Source organism: Perognathus longimembris, chromosome 13, assembly GCF_023159225.1.
Source record: "Perognathus longimembris pacificus isolate PPM17 chromosome 13, ASM2315922v1, whole genome shotgun sequence".
Lineage (NCBI taxonomy): Eukaryota > Metazoa > Chordata > Mammalia > Rodentia > Heteromyidae > Perognathus > Perognathus longimembris.
The window spans coordinates 18,167,364-18,180,991 of NC_063173.1; the positions used below are offsets into that span (position 1 = coordinate 18,167,364).

The 13,628-nt window shown below is 44.9% G+C and overlaps 1 protein-coding gene across 5 annotated transcripts in view; it reads right to left on the reverse strand.

Annotated features, from left to right (window-relative positions):
* Positions 1–13,628, reverse strand: part of Irag1 (inositol 1,4,5-triphosphate receptor associated 1) — a 102,803-nt gene that overhangs the window by 32,009 nt on the left and 57,166 nt on the right. For all 5 annotated transcript variants that reach the window (XM_048359377.1, XM_048359380.1, XM_048359379.1 and 2 more), the window contains 2 exons: positions 11,958–12,575; positions 9,884–9,962 (listed from right to left, as the gene is read on the reverse strand). In XM_048359377.1, coding sequence (XP_048215334.1) covers positions 9,884–9,962; positions 11,958–12,575 — 697 coding nt within the window. The remainder of the gene's footprint in view (positions 1–9,883; positions 9,963–11,957; positions 12,576–13,628) is intronic.

The window sequence follows — 13,628 nt, forward strand, 5'->3', positions numbered from 1 at the left end:
TTTTTTTTTTATCTTTTCCTTCTTTGCTTGACAGAAGGGCCAGTGGGTCCGGGGAAAGGCTGAGTCAAGTATAAGACATACTTAGGCAAGTTGTCTTTACAATTCTATCCTAAACTGGTGAAACCATCCAAAACCCATTCTATGCCTCCCCTTTGGTATGATAAATTCAAATTTTAGACTATAAACAAGAAAAAAGTAGAAATGAATTCTACAAACAACCAACAGCTTAAGCTGAACTTCCTCATTTCTCCACCCACCACCCAGGCAGCACCAAAACAAATAAACTAAAAACTCCCAGTCTTCTGCTAAATCACTGAAGAGAGCTCAGGCAAGGTAGGAAGGAGTTGACAAAAATGAATCGGCCCCCATCATCAGGGTAAATGGAAAATCCAGGTAGAAATGTCTAGATCACAAGAAAATAATATGAAAACAAGTGGCATGGCAACTATACAAAAATACTAGGGTCAAAAGAGGAAGGAAAGAGGGAAGGAAGGTAGAAAGGGAGGAAAAAGGGAAACATGTAAGAGACAGATGTCAGGATGAAAATGCAGCCGCAAGATATACATAAAAAATGCAACAATGCATTCCTGTGTAAATATATACTACAAATGATTGACTCTAGGAGAAATGAGAACCTGGAGAAAAAAAAAAGGGAAAATAAGCATTCAGGATGCAGATGAAACCTTCATTCTGCGAGGGAAAAAGACATGTATTTAAAGAACAGATAGAAAACCAAAATAACAGAACTCATCAGGAAGTTGGAAAATACTGAAGTAGCCAATTGATTGGAAAAAGGAATATAACATATTCAGCTTCAAACTGAATTAGTAAAGAGGATGGGAGAACTTTACTGATCAAAAAGAGTATAAAGAAGGAAAGAAAGATGGATGTACTCAGAGCTGGAAAGCGGGTCTGGATTTGAGACACTGTTAATCGTTCCACAGATTATGTCCTTTCTGAAACAGTAAACCAATGAGACAAAGCATATTTTCAAACATGTAACAGAAAAACATGTCCCCAATTGAGGACATAATTACTTTTGTTTTGTTTTGTTAGTGGTACTGAGGATTGAACTCTAGGATTCAGGCAAGCACTCTACCACTTGAACCATACCCCCAATGCCTTTGCTTTCAGGGTGTTTCTTGCACCATTGCTCAAGACAGCCTCTTCTACCTCTGCCTCCTAAGTAGCTAGGATTAAAGGCTTGTGTCAGTATTCCCACTCAAACAGCTAAGATTATAGGCACGCACCACCATGTCTGCCTATTTATACATATATATGAAAGAAATGCATCGCTAGCTATTCTCATAGAAAAAAAATAAGCAAACAGTACACCTACAGGGAGACATGAGAGTTAAGGAAAAACAACTGATCTAGACTACTCTACAACACTGAGTACAAAGAAGCACTATGTAAGTTTCAAGGGGAAGAGTTGTTCAAGAATTTCATAACCGTGCAAAGTGTCCTTCAAGAAGAAGACAACATTTTCCACCATGTTCAAATTCAGGAAACATGGTAACTCCGCTCCCTTATAACAAAATGTTCGATAATAAAATCCAGCTAAACAAGTTATAAATCAAATAATAAACCTGCGACTGGTAAGCCACTAGAGGGACTAGTGATGAGCATGGAATCCTTTTACCTGTGAGTCTAAGGCAAAGCAGCTGTGAAAGCCGTCACTGCAGAGTGGAATGTAAAGTGTTTCAACCTGGCTGATATGCAAAGAATCCTGAATCTGTGTAGGCAGAGATGCAAGGCAGGAAGAAATACAGAGGTGGGGAAAAATGAGGTCTGTCTCATCTCTTCCCACTGCAATTCAGTAAGCAAGACTGTAGTGACAAAATGTTCTAGTCTTCTGGATTCTTGATCTCTATGATTTGAGGCTTTAATCCTGAAGTGCCCTTCCCAAGGATAGCTAATGTCTGGAGATAGAATAGAACTCTCCTTCAAGTGGTTGGGGAGAGATGGGTGAGAACAATGAAAGCAAGTGACATTGATCAAGATGCCTTGTATTCATAAACGTCTTTGTTCAGTGGCAACTCCTTTGTACAACGACTTAAGATATTTTTTAAAGTGTACCTTTCACATACAAATCAACCAAGCCAGAAGCTTCAGCCCCTAACATCTCTCTTACCACACTGTTCTCCCAGAGCTGGGTGTCAGACAACTAGACACCTCCTCTCTAGTTCAGAGCCTGGTAAAATCATTCAGACGAATCCTAAGCTTGTGAAAAGGATCCACCTGCCTAGCCTACCCCTTCCCATGAAAGCCCCAGTAAATATTTCAGGACCATTGGCCTCTGTTTGACTCGGATCCTCTCCTAGGTGGGCCTCCTGATGAACTGTGCCTCCTAGTTGCCGGAATCTGTGAGTATACATTTCTTCCTTCCTGACAACCACTTCTGAGTTGGGTGTCTTACCAAACCTACCTAAAACAAAGGCTGGGTACAGAGCTTACAACTAATACCCCAATGTCAAACATATGATGCAAAAAATCTCCCACCCTTTCATGCATTTCATAATACAGTGTCAAACTAATTTCTCCTCTTTGGAGGAAGCAATCACTAAAATTCAGCAAGCCCTATGGTTTCACTTCAGTTTAATTCAAACTCAATTAAACTGTAATTGTTTCACTTCAAAAAAGTATAATCTCGCGCCTCCTTCCCTCCCTCCTTTCTTAGTATTTTTGAGGAAGGAATATTTGACCTAAGCTATTTTTAAAATTCCTTAGTATTTTTCATTATGAGTTGAAATTTTTTGATAATGAACGTAAACCATTTCTAACAAAAACAGTAAACTTCTTTTCAACATATTTGCCTGTACTAGGTCATTCCAATAGGGAAACATTATTTCTGGCTATCTCAGGGACTTGGAAAATTAACTTTTGGGACTTTAGCTAAGGAGGCTCTGAAGACAAAATGTACTTCCAGAAAAGAAACCTAGTGATTGGGATAAACTTCCTCTACATCTATCTCCCTGGAAGGTAGTGGGAGACACACACACACACACACACACACACACACACACACACACACACACCTCTTAAGACACTACCAATTTGATTGATAAGAAAATAAACATAACTTCGACATCTATTGTTTACTGAGTATCAGCCATACAGTAGATGTTCTTCATTGCTTATTCCTTACACTATAGTAGCTCTGCAAAGTAAATATTACTAAGATCACTTTCTGGGGAGAAATGAAGCTCAGCTAGATTAGTAGATTCCCCATGGCTTGGGGTAGACTTGGGGTGTAAAAGATGGTCTTTCAGACTTGTTGAATCTTGGCTGCTTCCCACAAGTACACAGTGTGGTCCCTTGCAACACAATGTCTCTTCAACTGAGCTCTACCTCCTGTTCCCAGTCCTGACTGATGCCACCATCATCTACACAGCCATGCACACAGATGCCTGGGAATCTTCCTAGTCTCAGTTCATCACCCCCTCACCAGGCTCCCTTTCCCTTTTTCCCTCCCTTCTTTCTCTCCTTCCTTTTGGTGATACGGGGTTGTGAACTTGGATGCTATAACACTTAAGCCACACCTCCAGTCTGTTTTTCTTCTTTATTATTTTGCAAAAAAAAAAAAAAATTGCCTCGGTGACCCTCAGTTGGCAATCCTCCTGCATATGCCAGCTGTGTAGCTGGGGTGACGGGCACACACCATTGTATCCATTTGTTAGCTGAGATAGGGGTCTCACCATTTTTTTTCCTGAACTGGCCCCAAACTGAGAATTCCATAACCTTCATCTCCCCAAGAGCCACGGGGTTCAACACCAGGTTGTTTGCATATCCTCTTGCACTATGTCTCCCGGGCAGGGCAGCTTTCCTAATCCAGCCCGTATTTTTTTTTTCTAAAACATAGAATTGATCCTTGCCTGCTGGGTTCTCTGGCTTCTCAAAGAGTCTTAAATGAAATTCAAATTCACTAATTGGCCCTCAAAGCTTTCACCCTTCCTGATCCCAGCCCACTGTGCCGACCTGGCCTCCTATCTGTCTGGAACACCTGAGATTCCTTCTGTACCTGAAACATGTCAAGTACCAGAAGATACCTGCCGATCTTTGTGCCTATTGTTACATCTGCCTGGAGGTGCCTCTCTCTCCCTCAAATCAAAGCTCCCACTGGAAACTTCACTTGATTCACCCTTCAGAGCTGGCTTCTTCTTCCTCTTTGTTCTTCAGTGCTTTGTGTTCTTTTAACATCTTATTGCGCTGTTTCATAGTGGCTTTGTCTCCCTTGTGATTTCCTCTCCGAGACAGTGAAAGTGAGCTCATTCATTCATGAGTTCATCTCACATTTACTGAGTGCTTATTGTGTCCTAGGCAAGGGGCCTCAGGTTAAGGACAGGAGGCTAAGAAAAATTGGGATGCTCTAGTCCTCTGAAAGGGAGCTTATCATTTGAAAGGACAGAGAGAAATCTGGGGGAAAACTCCTTTTGTTTCACACTATGACTGATTTGACCAAGGAGAAAGGATGTGGCGGTGCTGGAGGTGCCAGGAAAGGCGTCCCTAGGTGATTGACATTTGATTAAATGGGAGTCCAGTAGGCAGCAGGAAGAGAACATTCCATGTAGAGGGAACAGACAGTATGTGCCAAGCCTAAAAAGGGGGAGGAATGAGTTGTTGAAGGAAAGCCAAAATGGAAAAACGGTGGGTGGGGAACGATCCCAGAAGATGCTGGGTTGAGGGTTAACCACATAAGGCCTTGAAGGTCCCAACTGAGCATTCCAGGGCTCATCCTCATCTCAGAGCAGAATGAAACTCTGAAGACCCTGAAACGCATTAGCATTGCAGAGATTCCTCTGGCCACTGAGTGGCTCCTGTTTGGGGCTGGGTGAGGGGGTCGGGAGTGCAGGCTGTTGACACTGGCTGAAGTGCCTAAGGATGGCTGTTGGGACAAGGCCCGCTCCTTGACAGCAGGGCCCAGGCCTTAACATGTTTTTGACTGAATACAGTTCCAGAATACAGCCCAGGAGCTTGCCAACCCCAGTCTCATCTTTGCCTTGAAATAACCTATCAACAAAGAGCAAAACACTGTACAAAAATGGGAAGAGAAAGGAAGTGTTGGATTGTTGTGAAGATCAGATGCTGTGGGTAAATGAGCCTTCCAGTGCTTACAAACTGAAGGAGAGCCAAAGTTCTGAAGCCTCCAGAATGTTCTGATAAGGATCTTCCCCATCTCCCAAAGGAACAGCCACTACACATGCTAAAAGCCTAAAGTTTTCCACATGAGCTCATTGCGTTGTTGAGTGGAGAGCCTGTTAGTACTGTCTGGGCCAGCACCCAGGGCTTGCAAAGCGGTTGTTTGTTCTGGGTACATTCTGGGTACAGAAGGGGAAGGGGTTTTCAGGATGTAAGAGAAGGAAGATATAGTTCTGCAGATTGTAGTCTGACAGGATGGCCGGCTCTCTACCACACCTCCAATGCTGTTCTGTGCACTATGAAGTGCCAAGTTCAAGAATGTCCCATTTGATTGACAAGATAGAATTCTACAACCTCTCTGATGGAGGTAAGAATGAATGTCAGGTTGCTGCTGGACTAAGGACAAGTTTCACATAAAACATTCCACCAGCCAAGTGGGAGCAGTCTAGATGGGCAAATGGAGAGGCCAAGAGAAGCAGAAACTTGCCTGAGGATTTATGGCTGGTAAATGGTGAAGCTTGAGCTTTTAGCTAGAACTGAGAGAAAATTGGAAGGAGTGTACATTTATTGAACACCAACCGTGGTTAATTTTCCTTTGAAAGTTGGTGCTCATAGCATTCAAATTCACATACCTGATTATTTCATTAAGTGTCAGTGTATTTTCTATAGTAATTTGATAGTAATGTTTGTGTATAGATAATGGATATCTAAACTAGCATCATTTTGTAAGCTCATTAGGTAATATGTATATACATTTAAAGATTAATTATCCCTTGTTCAATTCATTGGACTTATAGTATCCCATAGAAAAACACACTTTTCTCACAGAACTGAAACCCTTTTATACAACTACTTAATAAAAGAAAAGAGAAAATAAAACAATACATTTCTATAAAGATGCATATAAGAGAATGTTCATTATACCATTATTTATAATAGAGGAAAAAGTAGAACTGATATAAACATTAGTAAGAAAGGCATGTTCTAGTGGTTCATGACTGTAATCCTAACTACTCAGAAGGCTGAGATGCAGAGATCACAGTTGAAAGCCAGCCCTGTTGTGAGATTGCATCTCTAATTAACCAGTAAAAAGCAGACTGGAGTCAAGAGGGAGAGCACCAACCCTGAACCAGCAGGCCTAGAGTACAAGTACTGCCCTCTCCAAAACAAAAAAGAGGAAAAAATTCATAAGAGATGTGTAGGGAAATATATTTATGTAAGTTTAATTTTAATTAAAATGCAGAAGTTCATTCCATATTCATTAAGTGGAAAACTGTCTTATTGTTAAGTAAAAAAGATAATGTGAAAGGCATCTGTCTAAATGAATGGAATTCAATCAGAGACACAGCCAGCTGTCTAGCTAGCAATCATCTCCTCCAGTTCCCTTACTAGGTTAAGGCCACCAGGTTATGTCTGGGGAATTGGAGCTAAGGAATGGATACAATTCCCATCCTAGTTATTAAATAACAAGACCTGGTCTTAAAATGGAGGGAGGGAAAGGAGAAGGGAAGGAGGAAAGGAAGTATGGGAAGAGAAGGTCTCAAAATGGAGAGAGGAAGAGGGACGGGAAGGAAAAGGCAAGGAAAGAGAAGGGAAAAGAAGACCAATGTTCTTTTTTTATCACATTGACTAACTAGAGAATGATGTCAAATAATAAACTATATACAGTTACAGAGAGAAACTCACATACACTCGCACATAGAGGCATAAAACAAAAACAAGTGGTGAATTGGAAAAAATTAAAATGACGGATGGTTTGATTGTAAGTCTGAAAAAGGTGTTCTGCAAAGTGGTCAAGAGCCTTTGAAGTTAGATGCATCTGGTTGCCAATTCTGGCTTTAGCAGTTAATAAACACATGACCTTAACCTCCCAAATCCTCAATTTCCTTGTTTGTAATGGGGATATTAAGGTATTCTCAAGGCTATTGTGTGGATTAAGTTAATACTGCCAAGTGCTTGGCACAGTATATGGCATCAGTAATGACTCTAGTTGTGATGTTGTGATAATCATTGTACTAGTAGTAATCATATAGACTGTGCTCCATTAGCTAGATGAGAGAGAAATACAAACAACCATAAGCCAAATGTGATGGTGCATGCCTGTAATCCCAGCTTGGAAGGTAGAAGCAAGAGGATTTTGAGTTAGAGGCCAACTGGGCTACACAGCAAGAGGCTGACTCAAAAACAGAACAAAACAAAACACCTTCAATTTCTTAGTGGTAAAAGAATGGAATAACAGAAAGACCAATTAGGTGACCGAATGAAAAGTAAATGGTTGCAAATTATAAGCCTACATACATGGTCAAACAAAATTCAGGTGGTTCTTTCTGAACACACTGTGTAGTTAGAGCAACCACAACTAAAATATTTGAAATACTATAAATTTCAAATATGACTATAGTTCTAGAGAGGCTGAGGAACATATTTAAAGATTCATTATATTTGTGAGGCTGGGACATGAATTGAAATCTGACTTCTCTTATTATTTAATGTTTGGGGTTTTTTTTGTAAAATTAGGATTTTAATTTAGGACCTCATAGTTACTAGGCAGGTGCTGTACCGCTTGAACCACAACCCAGCCCTTTTTAAGTGTAGTTCTTTTTTCAATAGGGTTTCATGTGTTTGTCTGGAGGTAGTCTTAGACCCCAACCCTTCACCCATGTTCCAACATAGCTGGGATTAGACATGAACCACCATAGCCAGCTTACTGGTTGGATAGAATCTTGCTAACTTTTTACCCAGCATAGCCACAAGATGCAAGCCTCCAGATATCCACCTCCTGAGCGGCTGGGATTGCAAGCTTGAGCCAAAGCTCTTGGGCCTCAAATCTCTTGACTTCTTGTTCATGCGCTCTTTCCATTACTTTGTACTGAATCTATATTCTGAAATATTAACAAATGTTCTGAAAAAGAATAGCAATGAGGGAGAACTAACTTAATTGCCCAGTAAGAAATATTATTATTAAAGCAGTGATTAAAATAGTTTGGTGTTGATTAGAATAAAACAGAACTGGGATGGGGATATGGCCTAGTGGCAAGAGTGCCTGCCTCGGATACACGAGGCCCTAGGTTCGATTCCCCAGCACCACATATACAGAAAAGGGCCAGAAGCGGTGCTGTGGCTCAAGCGGCAGAGTGCTAGCCTTGAGTGGGAAGAAGCCAGGGACAGTGCTCAGGCCCTGAGTCCAAGGCCCAGGACTGGCAAAAAAAAAAAAAAGAATAAAACAGAACTGGAAGCTCTGTCCTAGTCTTTGGTAAATATATATGTGATTATATTTCAAGGGATAGGATATTGTATTGTATGGCTTGTTTACATGAGGCACATAGAGAAAGAAGTCAGCTGCATGGCGGTAGAAGTGAACAATGGTTGTCTAGTGGCCCGGGGAAGGAGGAGGGGGCCTTCTTAATGGATGCCAAGTTACAGTTTAGGAAGATGAAAAGTCTAGAAAGGATGGGGTGATGTTTGTACAACAACGTGTACATACTTATTGCCACTGAATTCTAGACTTCAAATATGAAAATAGTAAGCTTTGTTATCTCTACTTACCACAAGCAAGAATTAATACCAAAAGAGGGAGCAGAGCATATTGGCTGCATCCTATTCTGCCTTACAAAAGAGAGTAAGGAAAGGAGGTTTCTGAGCTGGGAGGACTTACCCATTGCTTTAAGGGACAGGCATGATGACTCAGAGAGCAGGTCAGAAAGGAGACGGGACATGGATAAAGACATAGAGGTTACAGGGTGATGGCCACTGGGAGATTGTCTTCCTCTGGGAAGATGGAAGGACAGAGTTTGACCTGCTGGAAACTTGTCCCTCTGAAGGCTTCACTCCTCATGGAAATATAGTTATTGGTCCCCCCCCGTCACATCTTATACAATTTCTCCCATCATTTATTCCATAAATCCTTCCTCAGGGCCTACTAGTGCCACGCTCTGCAGACAGCCTTGGAAGTAGAAGTACACATGCAGGCACACATACGCAGGCTCATGCACACGCACACCCATGCATTCAGGCACACACATGCATGTACCTTCTCCACCCAAAGTATAAACTGGGCCTTCGGATCCTTAGGCCCAGCTCCTGATAACCTCTTTGAAACAACTCTGATTAGCCCTATTTCACATGTGGTGGTAAGGAAGAGGAAGATTAGGCACCAAGGGGTCAGGTAGCCTGCCCAGGCCCCATGGCTGGTCGGTGGCAGAGCCAGGACTCTAGCTGGACACTTGTAACTTGCAGTGGGGCTCAGGAGCTGCATTGAGCCGAAGACAGTGCCAAGGGTGATGGGAATTGGGCTGGTTCCACTGGGAGAATGTAGGAGGGCCAGGACCCTCCTTCTGTTTTCAGATGAATGTGGTGGAACTGGGTGGGGAGGTAGAGGACAGGTGGCTTGCAGGAAGGGACTAGCAGCCCTCCAGTGGGGTGGGTCTTGGGTATGGACTTTGTGGTGACAGCATATTAGGAAGAGATGGCCCTGGGGCCTCGAAAAGAGGAACTGGTCCATTCATGCCGCTTCCTGGGTGTGAGGAGAAAGGCAATGTCAAAAGTTCAGGCGTGGGGCACCTTCCAGACCCGCTGTTGCTAACAGAGCTCAGGGGAGGCTGGCGGGAAGTAGACGGGTTCTGCATGGGCAGGAAACACCATCTGCAAATAGTGAATGTCAGGCTTGCTGACAGGAAGTCTAGGGTTCGTGCGTGTACCCTCACTGGCCAGTGCAGACAGTCCAGCCCTGGCCCTGCACACTTACCTTTTTCCTGTTCAGCTGCTTCACTCAGTTCGGGAAGCTTGAGCCCCACCAGGTTTTGATTTCTCATCAGGATGTGCTCCTTTGTGGAAAAAGAGAGACACATTGCAGAGGATAACACCAGCCTGGGCTCATTTCTGTGGTTCTCCTGGTGGTTCCTTGACCATTCAGCATCAGGTGGGAACCTCATGGACACTGGAAAAGGTGGGTGGGAAGACCTGAGGTGCACCAGCTCTTCTCCCAGCCTGAAAGGAGCCTGAAATCTCATCATGAGTCCTTCATGTCTTGAGTCAAGAGCCACCATCGGCCTGGTCTACTTGTTAAAGAAGTCTGGTCCTTGGGGTAAAGGAATAACCCAGCCACACTGGCTGAGGTTTGTAGAGAGTTGCAGGATAGCAGGAATGCTAAGGGCTCTAGGCACGGGAGGATCAAATTGAGACCTGAGAATTGCTATTGGTGGGGCCTCAGCAGGCATTGCTGTGGTAGGATGCTGACCACACATACGTAACACAAGGAGATCCACACTTGCTCCAAACCAATTAGCACCAGACCAGGGTCCTCTAGTGGAAATGCCTGGATGAGAGACCACACTCCCCTCTCTTTGTGACTTGTGCCATCAATTGATTTTCAGCATCCTAGGTAGCCACTTGAGTATTTGGCTCTAGGTAAAGAAGGAAAGAAAGGGAACGGCAGAGGGTGCTAGTGATCAGACATGGAAGTCACAAGCCAAGCCTTTTGCCTGTGTCCACAACAAGCCAAAGCCCTTAGCTCTCAGCACCCTGGACTGGTTATGGGCCAGAGGCTCAGCTGTCAGGGCAGAGGTTGACAGCAAGGGGCCTCTGGCTCTCTAATTTTGGGGGGTGAGGGAAACCTGCAGAGTTGTGGATAGCAGTAGGGTAATGGCTCGTCGTCAAGGGTTTTGAGACTCATGAAGGCAGAACCTGAGCTGACTGGCCCATTGGGTTCCACCTTCCTCCTGAGATTTGGAATTGTGGCCTCGCCTGGTTTATCCATCCAGGCCCCTATTGTGACCCACTATTACTTGGGTTTTTCTGGCTGTGGGTTAAGGATTCTGTGTACTGTTTATGTTAGCTCCTCCTGAGCCTCCACCTCAGATCACCATGCACGATTTCTGAATTGGACAAGGGCCAGCATTGGACTACATCCTGTTAACAAAGAAACTTCCTCACTCACGCTAGAGTTGCTAGCGTATCTTCGCTTCCTTTCCTGCCCCACTGTGAAGGGGCCAGGCCTCCTCCTATGGAATTCCAATCTGATTCCATAGGATTCTGTGGAATCCTTGACCTGAGTCTGGATTGGTCTCTAGGTGGGGATTTTCTTTTTCTTTTTTTTTTTTTTTTTTTGGCCAGTCCTGGGCCTTGGACTCAGGGCCTGAGCCCTGTCCCTGGCTTCTTTCCGCTCAAGGCTAGCACTCTGCCACTTGAGCCACAGCGCCGCTTCTGGCCGTTTTCTGTATATGTGGTGCTGGGGAATCGAACCTAGGGCCTCGTGTATCCGAGGCAGGCACTCTTGCCACTAGGCTATATCCCCAGCCCTCTAGGTGGGGATTTTCTTGTGTCCTGCACAATCTAGTCAGTGCTCCCTCCCAATGACCCTGGTAAACAATCATTAGGAAGGAAGGCTAGATGCCATTATAAGAGAAAAAGCTACTTTCTCCTGGCCTTGCCCAGTAGTAGGTATAACCAGGAAGTGCCTCAGGGGCTCCTGTTTATGAGCCACCAGCTCCAGCTAGAGGAGGAAAACAGACTGGGCTGAGGGCCCCTGTGTTCCCTCCATACCCCCACCTTCCCCTCAAAAGTGGCTTTGTGTGGCGATGACATCCCACCCTGACCTCTGCCTAGTAATGATGATAAAAGGTGATCCCAGTACCCAGGAACTGGTGCCATGGAGAAGTTACATTGGTGGGCCTGGCTTCTCAGAGTCAGATGTTCAGAGCCCCACGAGTCCAAATCTAGGCCAAAGCTGCCTTACCCCAGGAACCAGTATCAAGCCCAAAGACCACAGCCTAGGGGAACCATGGCATGCACACCCGCCCAGTGGGCCCACGGGGACCCACCTCTCGGAGCTTGGTCAGTTTCTGCATGCGCACAGGCTGCACTTGTATCTGGAAGTCTTTGAGTCCAGGCACCTTGGGTGACTTGCTGATAGCCTTGCTTGGAAACCTTTTCTCTTCTTCTGTCAGTGGAAGCTTGGCAAGTACTTTCTGCAGCCGGGGACCTGGCTCTTCAGGGCCACTGTCCCAGGAGACCCCCCGTATGAGGGGGGGCCGGGAAATGGGGGCACGCAGTTCAGCTTTGGAGCCAATCTTGGACCCTGGGGGCTCTCCAGCTGAGCCTTTCCCCTGGGGACCAAGGGAAGCCACCCCTCCTGAGCCCTGGGCTGGACTTCTTGGCAGAGGGTTGCCCTCCTTAGCTGTCTTCAGGAGCATTTTCGCCAGCTCACTCTCAGAAGAGCCCGGCTGAGGGCTGTTCAGGGCCATTTTCCCACCACTGCTTGGACCAGAAGCTGGGCCCTTGGGTGTGTTCCCAGGGTGGTGCAGGGGATCAAAGTTTTCCTTTTGTTCTATTGCAAGCTCTTTGGTCTTCTCAACTGAGGGAGAGCGGGGAGCCAGCCTGTCCTGAGACACTTTCCTCTGGTCATTTTGCTTCCAATCAGCTAGCCCTTTGGGGACATTCTGGAAGAAAGAAGGTAGATTTAGGACCCTGGAAGCAGTTTGAGGAGGTGACACAGTCCCTGTTCAAGGGCTTACTGCTGTTTGGGGGTGGAAGGAGGCAATGTCATGGACCAGGTAGGAAAGGGACAGCCTCTTCGTCAGGTCCAAGCCAGTAAAGGGAATACACACACAAAATACACAGAGACCAGCAATTCAACCAGCCAAACCAACTCAAGAACTAGGAGCCTAAGGGAGAGGAATATAAAGTAGCTTTGTCTCCAAGTCAGTTCCCCAGATTCCAGTCCTGGCAAGATTCTTCGCTCATCCTACCAGGTCAGGAAACTTTCTGATATTATCTGCAAATGAGCCTGTTCGTGGGGGTGAGGGTTATTTTTTTTTTCTGGGAAGAGAATCCACTGCTTTCTAGAATTTCTCAGAGATTTCCATGGTGCAAAAGAAGATAAGAGCCCTGGACAAGGTTGATAGGTGGGAAGGTGACATCTTACTCCTCAGAAGTTCTGACATTCACATTCTTCTTTCATCTCCTCAGGAAGCCTGCTTAGTGAGGGACATATGGGTCTGTGTCTGGGAATCTGTGCACCAATCTATGTAAGTGCCAAAGTTCTTCTAGAAGATTCTAATCCAGACTCAGTTCCAGGTGTGCCTGCATTCTAACCTGCCTCTGCATCACCTGTGGTACTTGGGTACCTTGCTCTAAGCAAGATGTGGGGTACTATGGTTTTCTCAATCAACAAAGATGAGTTTTTCCCCGGCCACCTCCAGCAAAATCCCAACCGGAAGTTGACCTTTCCTGGAATTTTCCTAGAGCTGACAGGAGTGATGGCTGATTTGCCAGGCTGCTACTGGGCTTGAGGGTCTACCTGGCTCTGTTAGCCCTACTGGGGAGGCTGAGAACATGACAGGATGAGAACAAGACTGCTCTAAAGGCAACACCACTTCCTTCCCATGATGAGGCAGAGGAATCTGCTGATTCCTTTGTTGTCCACACACACACACACACACACACACACACACACACACACACACACACACAGAGAGAGAGAGAGAGGCTAC